The 16,044-nt window shown below is 40.2% G+C and overlaps 1 protein-coding gene across 5 annotated transcripts in view; it reads right to left on the reverse strand.

Annotated features, from left to right (window-relative positions):
• Positions 1 to 16,044, reverse strand: part of CHD6 (chromodomain helicase DNA binding protein 6) — a 188,030-nt gene that overhangs the window by 69,418 nt on the left and 102,568 nt on the right. For all 5 annotated transcript variants that reach the window (XM_019637000.1, XM_019636999.1, XM_019636996.1 and 2 more), the window contains 8 exons: positions 15,729 to 15,815; positions 15,391 to 15,525; positions 11,717 to 11,838; positions 10,014 to 10,257; positions 8,680 to 8,856; positions 7,937 to 8,080; positions 4,775 to 5,030; positions 3,765 to 3,975 (listed from right to left, as the gene is read on the reverse strand). In XM_019637000.1, coding sequence (XP_019492545.1) covers positions 3,765 to 3,975; positions 4,775 to 5,030; positions 7,937 to 8,080; positions 8,680 to 8,856; positions 10,014 to 10,257; positions 11,717 to 11,838; positions 15,391 to 15,525; positions 15,729 to 15,815 — 1,376 coding nt within the window. The remainder of the gene's footprint in view (positions 1 to 3,764; positions 3,976 to 4,774; positions 5,031 to 7,936; positions 8,081 to 8,679; positions 8,857 to 10,013; positions 10,258 to 11,716; positions 11,839 to 15,390; positions 15,526 to 15,728; positions 15,816 to 16,044) is intronic.

Here is a 16,044-nt window from a genome sequence, read left to right on the forward strand (position 1 = left end):
ACCTGGAGCTGAGCTAGCTGCGCCCTTCACAACTAAGATTGAAGGACAACAACTTGGCTGTTCCCCTTCCCCAATTCTCCAACATTGTTCCCTTCCCCCAATTCCCCAATAAAATCTTTACAAAAAAAAGAAAGAATAATAGATAAAATTCAAGAAAATTCCCCAGAGCTGAAGGAACTTAGATTTCAGATGGGAAAAAAAGACTCGGTATCCAATTTGATGGATCCCATACAAAAAACAGTTCATTGTAAAATTTTACAGCACTGGGACAAAAAGAACTCATCAAAGCTTCTAAAAAGAAAAAAAAAATGTCACATACATAGACTGAGAATCAGAAGGGCTTTGAACTTCTAAACAGCAACCCTGGAAGCTAGAAGACAATGAACTAACCCTTCAAAATTCTGTGGGAAAGTGATTTCTAATCTAGAATCTCAAACCCAGCCCAAGTATTACTCAAGAAGGAGAACAGACTTCAAATATTTCAGACAAAGTCTCAAAATTCACTTATCATTCACCCTTCCTTAGAAGCTCCCAGAAGAGGTATGTGGGATTGACTAACAAGGAGATTTCATTCAAGTGGGAAAGAAACTTGTCAGCACAATGAAGGGAGATGAGAGATGACATCTGTGTACTAGGCAGAAAGAAGAACTGGACAGAGAGAGGCACGTTAGAAGGTTCCATGAGAGACGGCTCTGAGATGAAACTGACATGCTTGGCAACAAGAGGAGATTCAGACAACCAGGGTAAACTCTGGAGCTCAATTATACATAAGTATATAGAAAAATTAGCAATTAAATAAAAAGATAATTTTTAGCTTTAGAGAAAATAAAAAACTGTACAGTAAAGAAATAGTAAACAGCGTACTACATGACTAAGCTATAATTTAGCTTTTACATAATTTCAATAGACACTGAAAAAAAATCTAACCCAAAGTATTACATGGCATATTGGAAAGATGGGAGGACAGGAAGTTGCTTAAGTGATTTTTATGAGGTGCAGTGAAAGAAGAGAAATACTCATGTTCTGTAGCGAGAACAGATAATACCTAAATCTGAAAAAAAACAAGAAATTAATACTACTGGTACTAACATTTTTTAGATATAGCTATAAATACCAAAAGAAATAGCCTAAGACTTTAAAGTAATTATTTCTGGGGGCAGGAAAACTCAGGGGGATGGGGGCTATGAATTAGGAAATACAATTTTTCATAAGTCCATGTGGCTCTTTAAATTATCTGCAGCTATAATTTTAATAAAAATAAAAACTGAATTAAAGAGAAAATTATTAATGATATTAAGCCCAGAAAAACCTTGTTAGATGCTATTGGGGTAAAGACACCATAAAAGGAAATACTTCAGAATATTTATATGATTGCAATGGTTGAGAGGTGGGGGAAGTAAGCCTTTTAAAGCGTATTGATTTAAGCATTCAAATTTATTTAAAGCTGTTTTTAAGACAGAGATTTGACTATTAAAAAAGTTAAAACTTCTAAAAATAAACAAACAAAACCCCACACGCATAAATTAAAAGTCAAAAACAACACTGAGGAAGTATTTGCACCATATTCTTAAGTAAACAAACAGTTCTTATAAACTAACAAACAAAAAGGCAAAGAGCGACAGAAAATGGAGAAAGAACATGAATAAGCAATTCACAAAAGAAGAAATATAAGTAGCTATTATACATGAAAAAATATTCACTCTCATTAATAATCATATACAAGCTAAAACAAGAGACCATAATTTAAATACCTTTCTAGAGGGTGTTTTGGAAATATTTACCAAATGCTTTTAAAAATGTACATGAGAATTTATCCTAAGGAAGTAAATGGAAACAGTCACAATAAATGTAAAGGGATATTCAGAGTTCCTTAAAATGCTGAAAAATTAAAAACCTGAGACAGAATATCATGCGGATCATCAAAATTATGTTGCAGAAAAATAAAGAAAAAATTTCATATTAAATAAAAAATGTTACAAAGTAGAATGTAGAATATGCAAACAAGTAAACAACAAAACTAAATGTTATGTATGCGCGCACACATACACGTACACACACACACACACACACACACACACACACACACACACACACACAAAGACTAAGATGATAAATGCCTAGGTATGAATGAGGCTTTGAGCAGGGGTGGTGTTACATGTGCCCATATTTTCAAGAGATAGTATGATACTTAAGTAATTTGAAAACAAAATGATCAATAGATGATAAGGAAAAATTGCATAAAGGGAGCTAAAGACACCTGTGCTTAACAAAACGTGTTTATTACAGTTACTCATTTTGCGGGGTGGGGTGGGGAGTTCTTTAATAAAACTGCAAACTAGGAGCTGTATATATATTTGAAGAGTAAGATAATATATTTATGAGAAGAAGCAAGTGTTCTGGCAATGGGTTCCTAATCTATAGTGAATTTATAAAATATGAAACTGCTTTACTAGTTTTGATTTATTCATTACAACTTCCTCAAAGAAAAAAATAATACAAGTCTTAAGAATTCTTTACCTCAAAGTCTCCACTACAGGGCTCAAAGAAATTCTTTTATTGTCTCATCTGATTTCAGAGATTTATTTATGTAACATGAAATGTCAGCATATCCCATAGTTAAATTTGTCATTAATACTCTTTTCTATAAATTCCATGTTATAAGGGCAAATGGAATGTTCAAGGACAAGAATACGTAAAAGACAAGATTAGCTATGATTTTACTTTAAGAAAACAAATGTTTCCTTTAAACTTAGCAATGCCTAAGCCGATAGTTTCTATGATCTTGAAAAGTCTTTTATCATTAAGAGTAAATTTTTAAAAATCCATTTATATCTTTAGATCACTGATATATCCCAACAACTGGGAATGTTAAGGTCCTGTGCATAATTAACAAATGTGGTACTCACACAGAATCCGAATAACCCACATAACACCACAGACTTTTTACTTGCATGAGTAATGGAATTTAGGTTCAAGAAATTATTAGCAGTATGAACAAGAAAATAAATTGGAATGCCATAACTAGTGTATCATAAAACCTTAGAGGGTTTGATGGAAAAGGACATAAAATATCCCCAAATTATTTTTCTGTAAGTTGACAGATTATGTTCTTTTAGCAGCCTGACACATTACTGGGAGTGCCAAAAAAATGTATACAAGTGGACACTTTTGTCAACATTGCTCAAGCAGTAGTTAGTTGTAATCAGAAGTGTCTGGATGCTGATGGTAACCACTTTGAGCACCTCTTGTAATTGCAGAAGTCGAACATGACTTGTATTCATCTTTCGTTATACATTGAGTATTATAATTAATACAGTTTTCCTTTCTTAAAATGTTCACACATTTTTTGGGCACCCTCTGTAGTCATGCTTCCAAGAATGTATTTCTCTCATCATTATTAATGAAAAAAAAAAAAGTACATACATTATTTACATTATTTTCTTAACAGCCTCTAACACTATTTGAATTTTTTCCTCCAACTAAGGAGAATATAAGTAAACACGCAGAATTTCCTTTTCAAGCAAAGCAAGGTGTCTCTTGCACTACTTTGTAGGCTATGAAATTCACTCTAGAGAGTTAAACGTGGGTAAATGCGGTCATAAGATTTCACTCTGAATTCTGATAAATCTTTAAGAAGAGATTCCTTTCCTCCACATCTGAATGTTTTGTTGTTATTAAAGCATAATTTTTGAACGAATCGAAAAGGTATCAGAGAAAAGAAACTGCCTGCAGCCTTTGGCGTCCAGTTCTGACACAACTCTCACCTTCTCTGGATGAGATAGTCTTCCAGGATATCGAGACAGCGCACCATCTGGGAGAAGATGAGAACTTTGTGGCCGCCAGCAATCAACTTAGGGAGCAGCTTGTCAATCAGCACCAGCTTCCCTGCCGCCTGAATCATGGCCTGCAGCTGAAAGTCAGGGGCATCGGAGCTGTGGGTTTTTCGGAAATCTTCCAGAATTTTCTCCTCTGCCCCTGAAAAGGAACGGAACAAAACTATTCCTTAAACAAAGTTATAAGGGTAAAAGCTGCTCTCTGCTTTACAGGTCTTAGGAGAAATGAAGTAATTCCTTAGGGCCTGGACCGGCAGTCTAGTGAAGCAATGCTGTGTGCATCCCTCGTCCAAGCCCTCAGCAGAGGGCTCTGCAGGGGCAGCGGGTGTGGAGAACACAGGTGCTTTGATTTCCTGGGAAGTCTCACCGAATAGGGAAGGATCTGAGGTACCCAGCTGACTCATGCAAGTCAAGAAACCTTCGGAGAGTTGACAGAAAGACATAGCTCTTAATGTCATAAAAACTGGCTATATGAAAATCCAAACCACATTCTGATTTAAAATTTTATCAAAAAGTTTTATTTAGAAAAAGAGCTTCCAATAAGTTCTCTTATTAGTACAGCTAACTGTTCGTTTATCTGCAGAGTTTTAATCTCATTGCATCATGACCATTACTCAACCATGTAACACATTTCCCTGTCCCAAAATGGAAAGTGTGGGCTAACCCGCACAGAGACAAGGGACAGCAGATCGAAGAGTAATATCCCCTCTTCTGATAGGCAGAAAGATGGCAGAGGTACTTTCAACACGTGGCTGTCCGTGCTCACTACCTAGATGGCTTAGGTAGGTCCATCAGCCTTTCTGAACCTCAGCTTAATACTCCCTAAGAAAGGTAAGCAGACACACATCCTAGCATTTAACGGGCACTCAGTACACAACCTCGTTGGTCAGCGTTAGCTTGTGGCAGAGGCTTGCACTTGGCCCATGCCGCTCCTCACTCACCATTGATCAGATAGGGATGGTTACAGCACTTCCTCAGCTCCATCATGGTGTTGATGAGGTTGGGCATGTTGTGCTGATTTGCCCCCTTGGTCAGGAAGGAGAAGTTCTTTTCCAGAATGGCACGATAGTACTTTTTCTGGATATTGGTCAGCTCTACTTCAATGATCGTCTCTTGTTTGGGGGCAAGGTTCTTCTCCACGTCATCTTTCAGTCTCCGAAGCATCATTGGTTTCAGAATAGACTGCAGTTTCTTCACCTGTCCAGGAAAATCCAGATTTAATGATTCCTGGGTGACTCCGACCTTCAATACAGCCTCTTAAGCAGAGTACTATGGGAGTAGACTCAATGAAAGAACACGAGTGAGCCCTGAACACGAGGACTGAAGGGAGAAAAAAGGGATCTGGTGCTAATTCACAAGTCATTATGGAGAAACTGTGTGGTAGCTTCACAAGATATAAAGATACAAAAGATGGTACCTGTTCTCTAGAATGGACAAAACAAGCTCCCTCCCTCGCTCTCTAACATGCACACCTGTGCAGCAATTACCTGAGGACTCTTTAAGCCATGTTAAGAGGTACAAGTGATGCTATAAAGGAAAGACTTAGATGCTGAAAGAACAAAGTAAGAAGTAGAGGGAATCTGGGATGGACGAAGCGGGTCAGAAAGTACAAACTTCCCGTTATAAAATAACTACGCCCTGGGGATGTAATGTACAGCAGCATGGTGACTGCAGTTAACAATGCTAAATGGCATATCTGAAAGTTGCTGAGAGTAGATGTTAAAAGTCCTCATCACTAGAGAAAAAATGTGTACATACGTGTGGTGATGGGTGTTAACTAAACTAGACTTGCTGTGGTGACCGTTTCATAATCTACACATACATTAAATCATTATGATATACATATTGTACTAATACAGTATGTCAATTATACCTAAATGTAAAAAAAGTCGAGGCCATCTGGAAACAGAGTCCTCCTACATGTTGTAAACAGCAGCAGCAAACATGTCTGGGGGCAGCAGAATGTAGCAAGCCAATGCTGTAAGGTGACATGTCCCATTTCATCATGCAAGCTGTCGTATCAGGGGCACTGTGAGCTGACAGTATCTTTGCTATGATGTGTCTGTTCTTCTCACAGCCCAGGCCTGCACAGCAGATCTCTACTCACTTGGCTGCACCGGCAAGGTGACTTGTTCCCTCTCCCAAAAGGCAATGACAGAGAAGGGATTCAAAGTCAAGGCTCCTGAGTGAGCTCTGAGCTAAACCATGATACCAAACAGACTAATCCTGCTGGGGAAATACGGAAAACGGCAAGTGCAAACGAGTTGCAAGTCGAGTTGCAAGTCATAAAGGGATGTTCAAAAATTTTAAACAGGGTAGACTCTGCATAAGTAAGCTGTACACCGTGCCAGCACTTCCTGAAGAAATATAGATTTACACAGAGTGATTTAGAAGAATTATTCACTGGAGCAGTTTTAAACAATGATCAATATCCTTTACTTTGAAAGCAGATGCTTTCTAGGACACTTATTTACTGTGATTTAAAGTGTAGACATTTGATGCCATTTTTGTGGTTTTCTGCTAACTCACTCCAATCTTAAATCTAACCCATTTAGTTTACCAACCACGGTCTTTAGGAATCTAATCCCCAAATGGGTAAGGAATCACTATGTAAGAACCCAAAGAGAAAAGACACAGTTGGGTAACTGTTAAAGACAGGCACAAATGCTAGCCTGCCACATGCTGGGCTCAGCTTTTGCCCTTCACTTGGTTCATTCATACCTTGAGTCATTTAGAGTATACTATGTGCCAGACACTGTGCTGGTCAATACAACAAACACAACTTTGGAGAAGATGAGGGCCTTTTCCTCAAGAAGGTCATTGTCTAGGAAGAAGAAAAAAGGCATACCACAAAATAAGCGGGCGAAGAGGATGCGTTTCTACTGATCCAAAAGTGGAGAGAGGGTTGGGGCTGGCTTTGGAAGGATCAATAGATACTGCAAACGCAGAGAAGTGGGATTCAGTTTATTCACTGTTCTCAAGGTCTGACTTGCCACAGAAGTAGAAACAAACAGATTGGAACCACAGAGTGTACTCTTGACATCTGTTAGTGAAATTCCCAACCCTCCTCAGTCTCCAAGTTCTCGGTCCCAGCCCACTAACACACCATTGCCAGATTAATTTAGCAGAGCTAACTACGTCATTCCTGCCGTCAAGCCTTGCACTCCTTCTCTAACACTTACCGAATTCTTCAACCTATCTTTCAAGATCTTCCCAAAATATAGCCCCAAACCCTTCTGGCCTCATAAGCATCCATCCTGTTTCTAGCTCAGCCAGATAATTCTCTAATACTGAATAAATTCCACGTAATAAAATAATAAATTCCATGTTTTTTCCTATATATAAAATAGTCACCATCTCTTCTCTCTCCACTACTGAAAACTTACCCTCTTGAAAGACCATTTTAAAATTGTAATCTCTCCATGAAATCTTTCCTGATTCCCAAACACATGTGACCCTTCTCTCTTTTAAAGTCCCCGATTCTATAATTTGTCTCTCTTGTGGCATTTAAACTTGTGTGGCTTATTTCTGTAATCTCTAGTAGAGATTTCTACCCATGATAAATAGCTACTTATTAATGCCGGCTGCTTTGAATCAGCTTTGAGTCCAACAAGCTCGACTTGGGACTAGGTCTTTGAAAACTGCGGAAATTTAGTTGATATGGACAAAACTGGACTTACCAACTACTCTAGTATATGACTGCCTTCTTTCCCTCACTACTCTTGAGTCTTCTCTTGTACTCAGAAAGATGAGCCTGGGACTATGCTGCCGACTGTAAGAGAAGGGGTCAAAGGGGAGGGGGGCAGGAGAAAGCGTCGGGAGCCTGAGGCCAGAGCTACGAGCAAAGGCATGGAACTTACATGTGAGAGTAGTGACAGCAGGAGGCCTGATACGTGAACACTCGATATTCTGGATGTCGACTCATTTAGTCTTTGGAGTAATAAGAACTGCTAATAATCAGGTTACCCTCCTCAACATAAACAAATAAACTAAATAAAGGACATTAGAACTTGCTAACTCCTGTCCCCACGGTGGCTTGTTCTTTCCTCGCTGGTGAGGGTAATCATCACACTGTCTCCTCAATCCTTCAGGCCCCCACTTACCTGTTCCTCTGTTTTCAGATCTCCAAACTCCTCCAGGAAAGCAGTCTCTGAAGGAAACTGTGACGGCTCCAGAAAATTGAGCAAACTGAAGAGCTCCTCCACAGAGTTCTGCAAGGGCGTCCCGGTGAGCAGCACTTTGTGTTCCTGCACAGATGAACAGCACACGATGAATGGTGCGTGGGCCCCCAAATAGTAGGTCTGGGAAGGGAAATGCAGCCAGGGCACTCTGTGCTCACTTAGGGGCAATCCCGTTTTGCTTTTATGAAAAGAGAGGGTGCCAACATTTCATGAGAGTACAGTCAATAAACAAATCAACCTGCCTTTCGTGTCACTGATTCCAGCAGCAATTTCACGTTAATTAAAGCAACCATTCATTCCTTCACTCAATATTATTGAGTGCCTACCCACCACCTACTGGGCACTGTGCCAGTAAGAGGTATCAGCTCTTTCAGGGACCTAGAGACAAACCAAAATATCTTACATTTCCAGGTCACAAATTTCATGGTATTTAAGATTTCCCTGGAATCTTTTATTGACCCTTTGTTGAGTCAATCTGTGGCAAAGGTCAAACTGTTAACCTAGTTCTAACCAAAAAAACATTTGATGCCTATGCCATCGCAGCTATAGAGGGAAAAAGAAAATCTAGAGTAAACAGACTATGCACAAGTGAGCTGCATGCAGAAAGCTTCCGCCACAGAGAACAGAAGGAACCTGGGTTCACGTAAAAGGCCTGCGACTCTCACCAGGGCCATGAGCTTGAGGCCCTCCAGAAGTTTGCAGTTCCTGTTCTTCAACCTGTGGGCTTCGTCGATTATCACACAGCTCCAGTGGATCTTCTTGAGCTCGGGGCAGTCTGCCAGGATCATCTCAAATGTTGTGATGACGACGTGGAACTTGAAGACTCCTGATAGGGGGTTTCCCTGGGAATGACACCACAGAAGGCAAAGCTTTACGCCATGGCTATAGCTTTCGGCAAGTAGCGGATTAGAGGAGGCAGCACTACAAGTGCCAGAACTTAGGTGAGAAGCCAAGAAGCACTGCTCTTCCACATTTGAGAAAAGAGAGGATGTAAGAACGAACTAGCTACTCTGACTAGAGACAGGCCTCACTACATCGACGAAACGTGCCCTCACAAAGGTGAGATGGATGAGCAGTGCAGAAGGCCCAGCAAAAAAGCATTTTATTTATTAATTGCCACGACAAGGAAAGCAGATGGGGGCTGACTCACACATTCCTAGTTATGAGGTGGTCTAAACCATGCATAGCTTGAATGCTCCAGGAAACCTTCTCTGCTACTTTTCAGATATAATTAATTTCAACCTGTAGTTTGGGTTCTAGCACAGATTCAAAGTCATGATTCTGATTCACTGGGGACTAGTGCTACCAGGCAGGACACATCTTTGCTTCTGAGCTTGTCCCAGGGTTGCCATCACATTTAGAGAGCAGTGCAGCATTATGTCAGAGGACATCTTAAGTTTCTTCCAAGTGTCTCCTGCTGTCTACGAAGCTCCTGGGGAGAGCACTGGCTTTCCTCTGATTGGGTTCTCTTCATTTTCACTTTGCTTAATTATACATCCTAGTGGCCAGGACAAGCATATAAGCATAGTCACTCAGAGAAGTGATTATACTTTAAAAAAAAAAAAAAAAAGGCTTAAAAATAATTCTCTTGTGATCCCTGTCTTCTTTTTTTCCTTCCCTGTCAAATCTATTAACCTCCTCTCTAAATTCCCTTGCCAGGAACTGTTCTCTGTTTACTGATTCTTCTGCTCACTTTCCTCATTGAGCACTTAATTCAGATAAAATCTTTTGCATGTAAAAGCAACTTCATAAACCAACCAAGAAGCCAAGCTTTCAGTGTCCTAAACAGAGTCTCTGGTGTATCTCAGAGAGGGGAAGGCATGCCCTCCAATTCTGTTTTACCATAAATTAAACTACTAGGGAGGGGCAAGAAGTCTGCTTCAATACACACAGGACTACAAAGTCAGTCAACAGTCACCCCAGGTACAGGGCATTAAAGCTCCTGAAGACAAGTGGCAGGCTGTCTGTCACTGGGTCTGTGGGACGCGCGGAGGCTCACCTGTGCATCTCTGTACACCATCTCGTACTGCTGGATCATCTGCCTGCTGATCTGGCTGCCGTGGTACACGATGGCATTCATCTCCGTCCACGTCCGGAACTCTCGCTCCCAGTTGGTGATGGTGGAGAGAGGGGCGATGATGAGGAAAGGGCCATGGATCCCCCTGAGGAATATTTCTGAAAGGAATGTGATGGACTGGATGGTTTTCCCTAGGCCCATCTCATCAGCCAAAATGCAGTTTTTTCTGCAGATAGTAAGAAATACAGATAATTCATCATCAATAAAGGAAAGAGGTGGATGTCAGTTCTAACTGAGAAGATATTTCAGAAGCACACCCTGGCCTGTAAGGCAGCGGTTCTCAACCTTCCTAATGCCGCGACCCCTTGATACAGTTCCTCATGTTGTGGTGACCCCCAACCATAAAATTATTTTCGTTGCTACTCTATAACTGTAATTTTGCTACTGTTATGAATCGTCATGTAAATATCTTTTTGTTTTCCGATGGTCTTAGGCGACCCCTGTGAAAGGGTCGTTCGACCCCCAAAGGGGTCGCGACCCACAGGTTGAGAACCGCTGCAGTGTAAGGTCATCAGTGAAGACCTTGTCAGCACTTTCCAGAGATGTGACTGAGGTGAGTTATTGTTATTCATACCCTGTTCACTTCCAAAAAGGAACTATGGCAACATGCAAGAAAATACATGAAGTAGGTCCATTTAAATATAGAGTAAAAATATTAAAATAGTGAGACCAGGAGAAAAAAAATATGCCTCAAACCGAAGCCAGTTTCTATACCTGACAAACTTCATGGAAGCCAAGGGAAAAATAAAATAAGTTACACGATTCTCATTGTCTTCATTTGTTATCAGAGGACAGACTTTTAACCCACATAATAAATTCTTATCAGAGTGAAAACGTTGGTGTCTTCTGGTGATCCAGAATCACAGACTGCACAGAGCTGTGACACTCCAAGGGGTGTGGGTCCCCATCTGGTCTCACACCTCACGTAACTGATGGGCAGCCCAAGACCTAGAAAGCCATTTGTGAGCTGTGCTGAGTGGTGCTGTGAATGAGTGGCAGAGGCTACACTAGAACACAGGTCTTTGGAGTCCCATTTTGGTGTGTTTTCCATTAGAAACATGCTGTCTTTAAACTCAATACTAGGGAGCACATTCTAGAATATTAAGAAAATCTCAGCCCCGTTTTCTCAAATGGCATTTGTTTCATCAAATTCTGATAGGAACTATAACACAAACAGTCCAAAACTGAGCATTCCAGTACTAGTCCAGAACATCCACAGCTCACAGCCAGGTAGCAGAGATGGCGCTAGAATCCAGGTCCATTTCCCTTTAGAGTCAATTCTTGCTAAAGACTTATAGATAGAAAACATGTTTAAAGGATCTTTCGAGCCTAACCTAAGTTGAGCTGAACCTTTTGGCTATACCGATGGAGGCAAAAAAAAAAAAAAAAGCACCAAGTCAGTGATATCCAAAGATCACTCCTTTTGGATGGAGAAATACCTAACAAAAATAAAGTCTTGGTGTAACTAATGTGTAAAGATTACCAGTCTAAATCAACGGCGGCCAGGCACTCTCTCATCACTCTGCTACCTCTACTCTAAGCGGCTAAGGCCACAATCCGCCCCCAGGTTTGAGCATTTGGTAAGAAAATCATCCATGAAGACAGAAATGGTTCTGGTTCCTCACCTATTATACCAGTTAAAAAGAAGCCAGTTCATTCCTTCCAGCTGGTACTCCCGGAGCTGGTTACTATTCTTATACTCGCGAGACTTCTCGAGTTTCTGCCAGGAGTCTGAAGCGGGCCGCTCCTAGTGGAAGGAAGCAGAGAGCACAATCCGTAAAGAATGGGGTTTCAGGAGAATAACGCCAGTAGGGACACAGAATACTAATGGGGAAGGTGGTAAATCTCAAAATACTGCCCTAAAGCTGACTTCAAGCTGCAATTACTACTTTCTGGATTTTACCAGATTAAACTAAGAACGTCTCTCCAAACCTTGCAAGTAATTAATGAAGAGAAACACACCCACCTAAAATCTTGGTGTTATATAGTTTTACTTAAGACTCTTAGATGTCACCCCCATTTGCACTTCCATTTTCCCTCAAGCCAATATTAGTCGGGTTGCTTGGTTTCTATAGACAGAATTTCTTTTTATTTCTTTGTGCCTGTGGTAGCAGCTCAGTGAAGTACAGTAGGTCAAACGTTGTGTTCATTAGTGTGTCTAGAGTCAGGATACCAGGCAAAAAGCCTGTATAATCAAAACTGCCAATTCCTTAATTCTCCAAATAGCAGTCTTAATACTTTATTTTTCCATATGAAACGCCAATTTCTAAATACAATCTTTTCTCTACTGATACGAAATGACATATTTATCATACACTAAGTTCCAATATATCAATGAAGCTGTAAAGATTCTTCATTCTGCTCCACTAGACTCTTACTACAATAAAACCATACTTTTTAATTACTATAGCTTTATATCTGATGGGGAATTATTTTTTTAATGTCTTAGTCATTCTATTTTATTTACTATTCCGTATAACTTAAGAATACATTTGTCAAGTTCTCTTAAAATCCCATTGGAATTTCAATTAATCTGGGGAAAATTTAAATCTTTAGGTATTGAGTCTTCCCATCCAAAGATTTTGCTCATTTAGGTATTATATTATTTGGATACAGACTTGATTATTTTGCTTATAGACAAATTGAGCCTGTAAACTGACATTAGGTTTTAAAAATAAAAAATTCTTAGCTATGCCTTATAGTTATAAATGATAATTTTGAGAGTGTAGCTTTTCTAAATAGCAATTTTAGTCTGTTAGTTCTACTTTGGAGTGCTACAATAAACTGTATACCTGAAATAGGTTATTAGCTAAAACCAAGCTATTTGCATATGAAATTTAATCAAATATTCCCAAATATATCACCGATATTTGGAGATAAGTATAATCTGTCCATGGTCTTTCAGGAAAATACATATCACAACTTCCCTACAAAACTACTACAGCTGTACCTACACTATGCCCTTGGAAATAGGACTCCATTGAGTATTATTACCAGCACATAGGCATAGGTGTTTTTTAAAAATTGAAGAGAAAATAATTTATTATGTCAATAAAATTCATTTTAAAGGAAAAGCTTTTAAGCAACATTATTTTCCATATGAAATCTCCTGCTCTGCTCCCTTAAGGAAATTATATTCTTCTTAACCTACAGGATCCATTCACCCTGGAGCCTTAAGTCCATACAACCCATTTAACTGGGCTTTCTTCCTTACTCTACTAGATGGTATGGGGAGACTTTCTGGAATGTTCCTCATCTCTAGTGACTTAAGTGGCTCCCTTTCAGCATTATGGATATTGTAGGAAAGAATTTCACTACAGATTTCTACGTTGCTGCCTTGGTAACGCTCTAGATCTGATGTAATCCAGTCATTCTCAAGGCTTCCCCTCATTCCCCTGCGCCAAAGGTTTCAGTTTAACAGCCCACTGGTCAGAAATTTCAGCCACCTGAACACGTAACGTGAAACTGGCTGGAAGTTTCTGGTGCTTAGTCTGGTTGGCTCGCCAGTGGTATGGACTACAGGAAACAACCTATCTTCTTCTTTGCGCAATCATTATTGACACTCTTATCTCTTGCTTTCTCAAAATTCCGTATTTTACCTGGAAGTAACCAATTTTTACCAAAAAAGCTTTTTAGGCATATAGAATGTTCTATTCATCAAGACTGGTAGGGTCACCTCTAAGCTTCAAATCCCAGAATAAAATCCCTTAAAATAATTATTCAGGTAGAGTATCATTTGGAGCTGGCCCTGTTCTTACCGTAGGAAGACAACTTTAATTATACTTTGTGCTACCATTCTGATTTTGAATTTTTGAGATAACATTTCAAAATGTGCATTTTAAATGAGAGGACAAATACATCAGAAACAAAAAGAGACACGTGTGAAATGACACCATGGCTCCCTGAGAGATAAAGAGGGCGGCAGCATCACACGAGCAAAGAGGAAAGAAAAAGTCCAACTGCCCGAAAACACCTGCAAAGGCAGACTCTTGCCAAATTCACGGAGTTAATCTGAAGAAATGAGTGGGATTCAGGCTGAGAGAGTAAACATCTTCATTACTTCTAAATGATAACTTGCAATTAGCTTCAGGATGAAGTCCCTCTGCTCCCACACTGGTCTGTCTCTGCACTGTCCCACATCCCGCTTAGCCGGGTGCCCCATTTGTCCACGAACACACACGCTTCTCCCATTGGACTGTGAGCTCCTGAGGGCAGGGCCTATACCTTCCTTATTAGTCTCACACAAGAAACAACATATAGCAGACACTTAATAAATGACTGACAAGTTGAATTAAAAACAGACAACAGTTACAGGAGAGGGTTGAAAGAGAAATTGAGTCATCAGTCATGTAGACAAAACACTATAAAACATGTAGGTCTCTAGTCACGGTTCTGCATCTCAAGATACCTTTATGTAACTTCATATGCCAAAAACAAAAAAAAAAACAATGCTTTTGAATGGACTCTGACAAGGATCTAAGTTCAATGTTGAGGTCTTGTCTTCGAAATCCTAACTTTCCAGTAATGTAAAAAAAATAATACTAATAAGGAACTGGATAAAGAGTTTTTCATACAAAAATGGTGATTTTTAAAAAAATAAAAATTGATCATTCCAGCCTTTATCCATATTCTTGAGCAACTCTGATTCTCTTCCCATGTTAGTTACATCTTAACAGGGTTCTATCCCAATTCCATCTCCTTTTAACTGTTGATACTCTACGTAACTACTTGTCAGGTACACTGGAACATTTTTGCAGTTTGGTGGTAATAACCCTGAATCAGAAAAACAAACCAATTCAATAAATGTACACTGAAAACCTACGTTCTCTCTGTGAAGTCCCAGGGACCTACAGATAAAGGACAGTTCTTCCCTTTAAGAACATTCCAGTTGAGTAAAGGCAAAGGATAAAACCAAAGAAAGAGAGCACTGATGGAGCAAGAGATAAACTAGGAAACAAGAAAGATGCTAGGATTTACTGAGCTTCCTTTCCAAACCAGGCGTTTCGCACCCCTTCCGCCTTTCTGACTCCATAAACAGCGGTACACCACGAAATCCAAGCTCATAGCCAAGTTTCTTAAATGTCACATACATGAAAGTGGAGCCCAGACCTGAAGGTGACCTGAGTGCTAGCCAAGTTTGATTTGTGGAGAAAAACACCCTGAAATGCAGGTTCAAAGGGGAAACGGCCAAAGGTCAGATACCACAGAAAATACTGAGGGGCACAGCCCAATAGACAAAAACTCATGTAGCTCAAAAAACCACAGGTGACAAGAGGAGCCCGAGATAGGGATACATTACCACGTGCGTAATTTCAGGGAGAACTTGAAGAGATTCAAATTCTTTCACTTTTGCAGGGTCCACGTCTTCCTCTAGCTCCCACGTGCTTTCTTCGTAAGGCAGTGAGCACCACTTCACCAGGTAATGCGTCACTTCCTGCGGGAAACCGGAGAGAAACGTATGTTTCTACTAGGTTAAAGCAGGTGATCGATCCTACTCTGGCCGGCCCATGAAAAACCACCCGAAAATACAACACATGAACGCCATGAAAGCAGAGGCCACAAGTTGACAAAACAAGCAAACTATGAGGTAAGAAGGGAAGACACGCTTTAGGTGAGTTGACACGGCAGAACACACACCTCTCCTGTTTCTGCATCCTTGGTGTGGGCCACCTCCAAGATGCGATCAACTTCTACGTAGTCTGGATTGAACAGGTCTTCATCAGGCTAATGCAAACAGAGGAGAATTAAAAAGTGCCCCTTCTCTGAGCTCTATCAGGCAACACTAAAGGAGAAGTTCACTTGAGACTAAAAGCCACCTCACAGACATTTCCTCACTGACCCCAAGTACGGCTCTGCAGGACTAAATTTAAAGGGATGCACCACACCGTACAGGCCACCCCATGGCCAGGGGAAGACTCTCCGGCTGGTCACCCAGTACCGCAAAAATCAGCAC

This window comes from Hipposideros armiger, unplaced genomic scaffold (assembly GCF_001890085.2).
Source record: "Hipposideros armiger isolate ML-2016 unplaced genomic scaffold, ASM189008v1 scaffold_31, whole genome shotgun sequence".
In the NCBI taxonomy this organism is placed as follows: domain Eukaryota; kingdom Metazoa; phylum Chordata; class Mammalia; order Chiroptera; family Hipposideridae; genus Hipposideros; species Hipposideros armiger.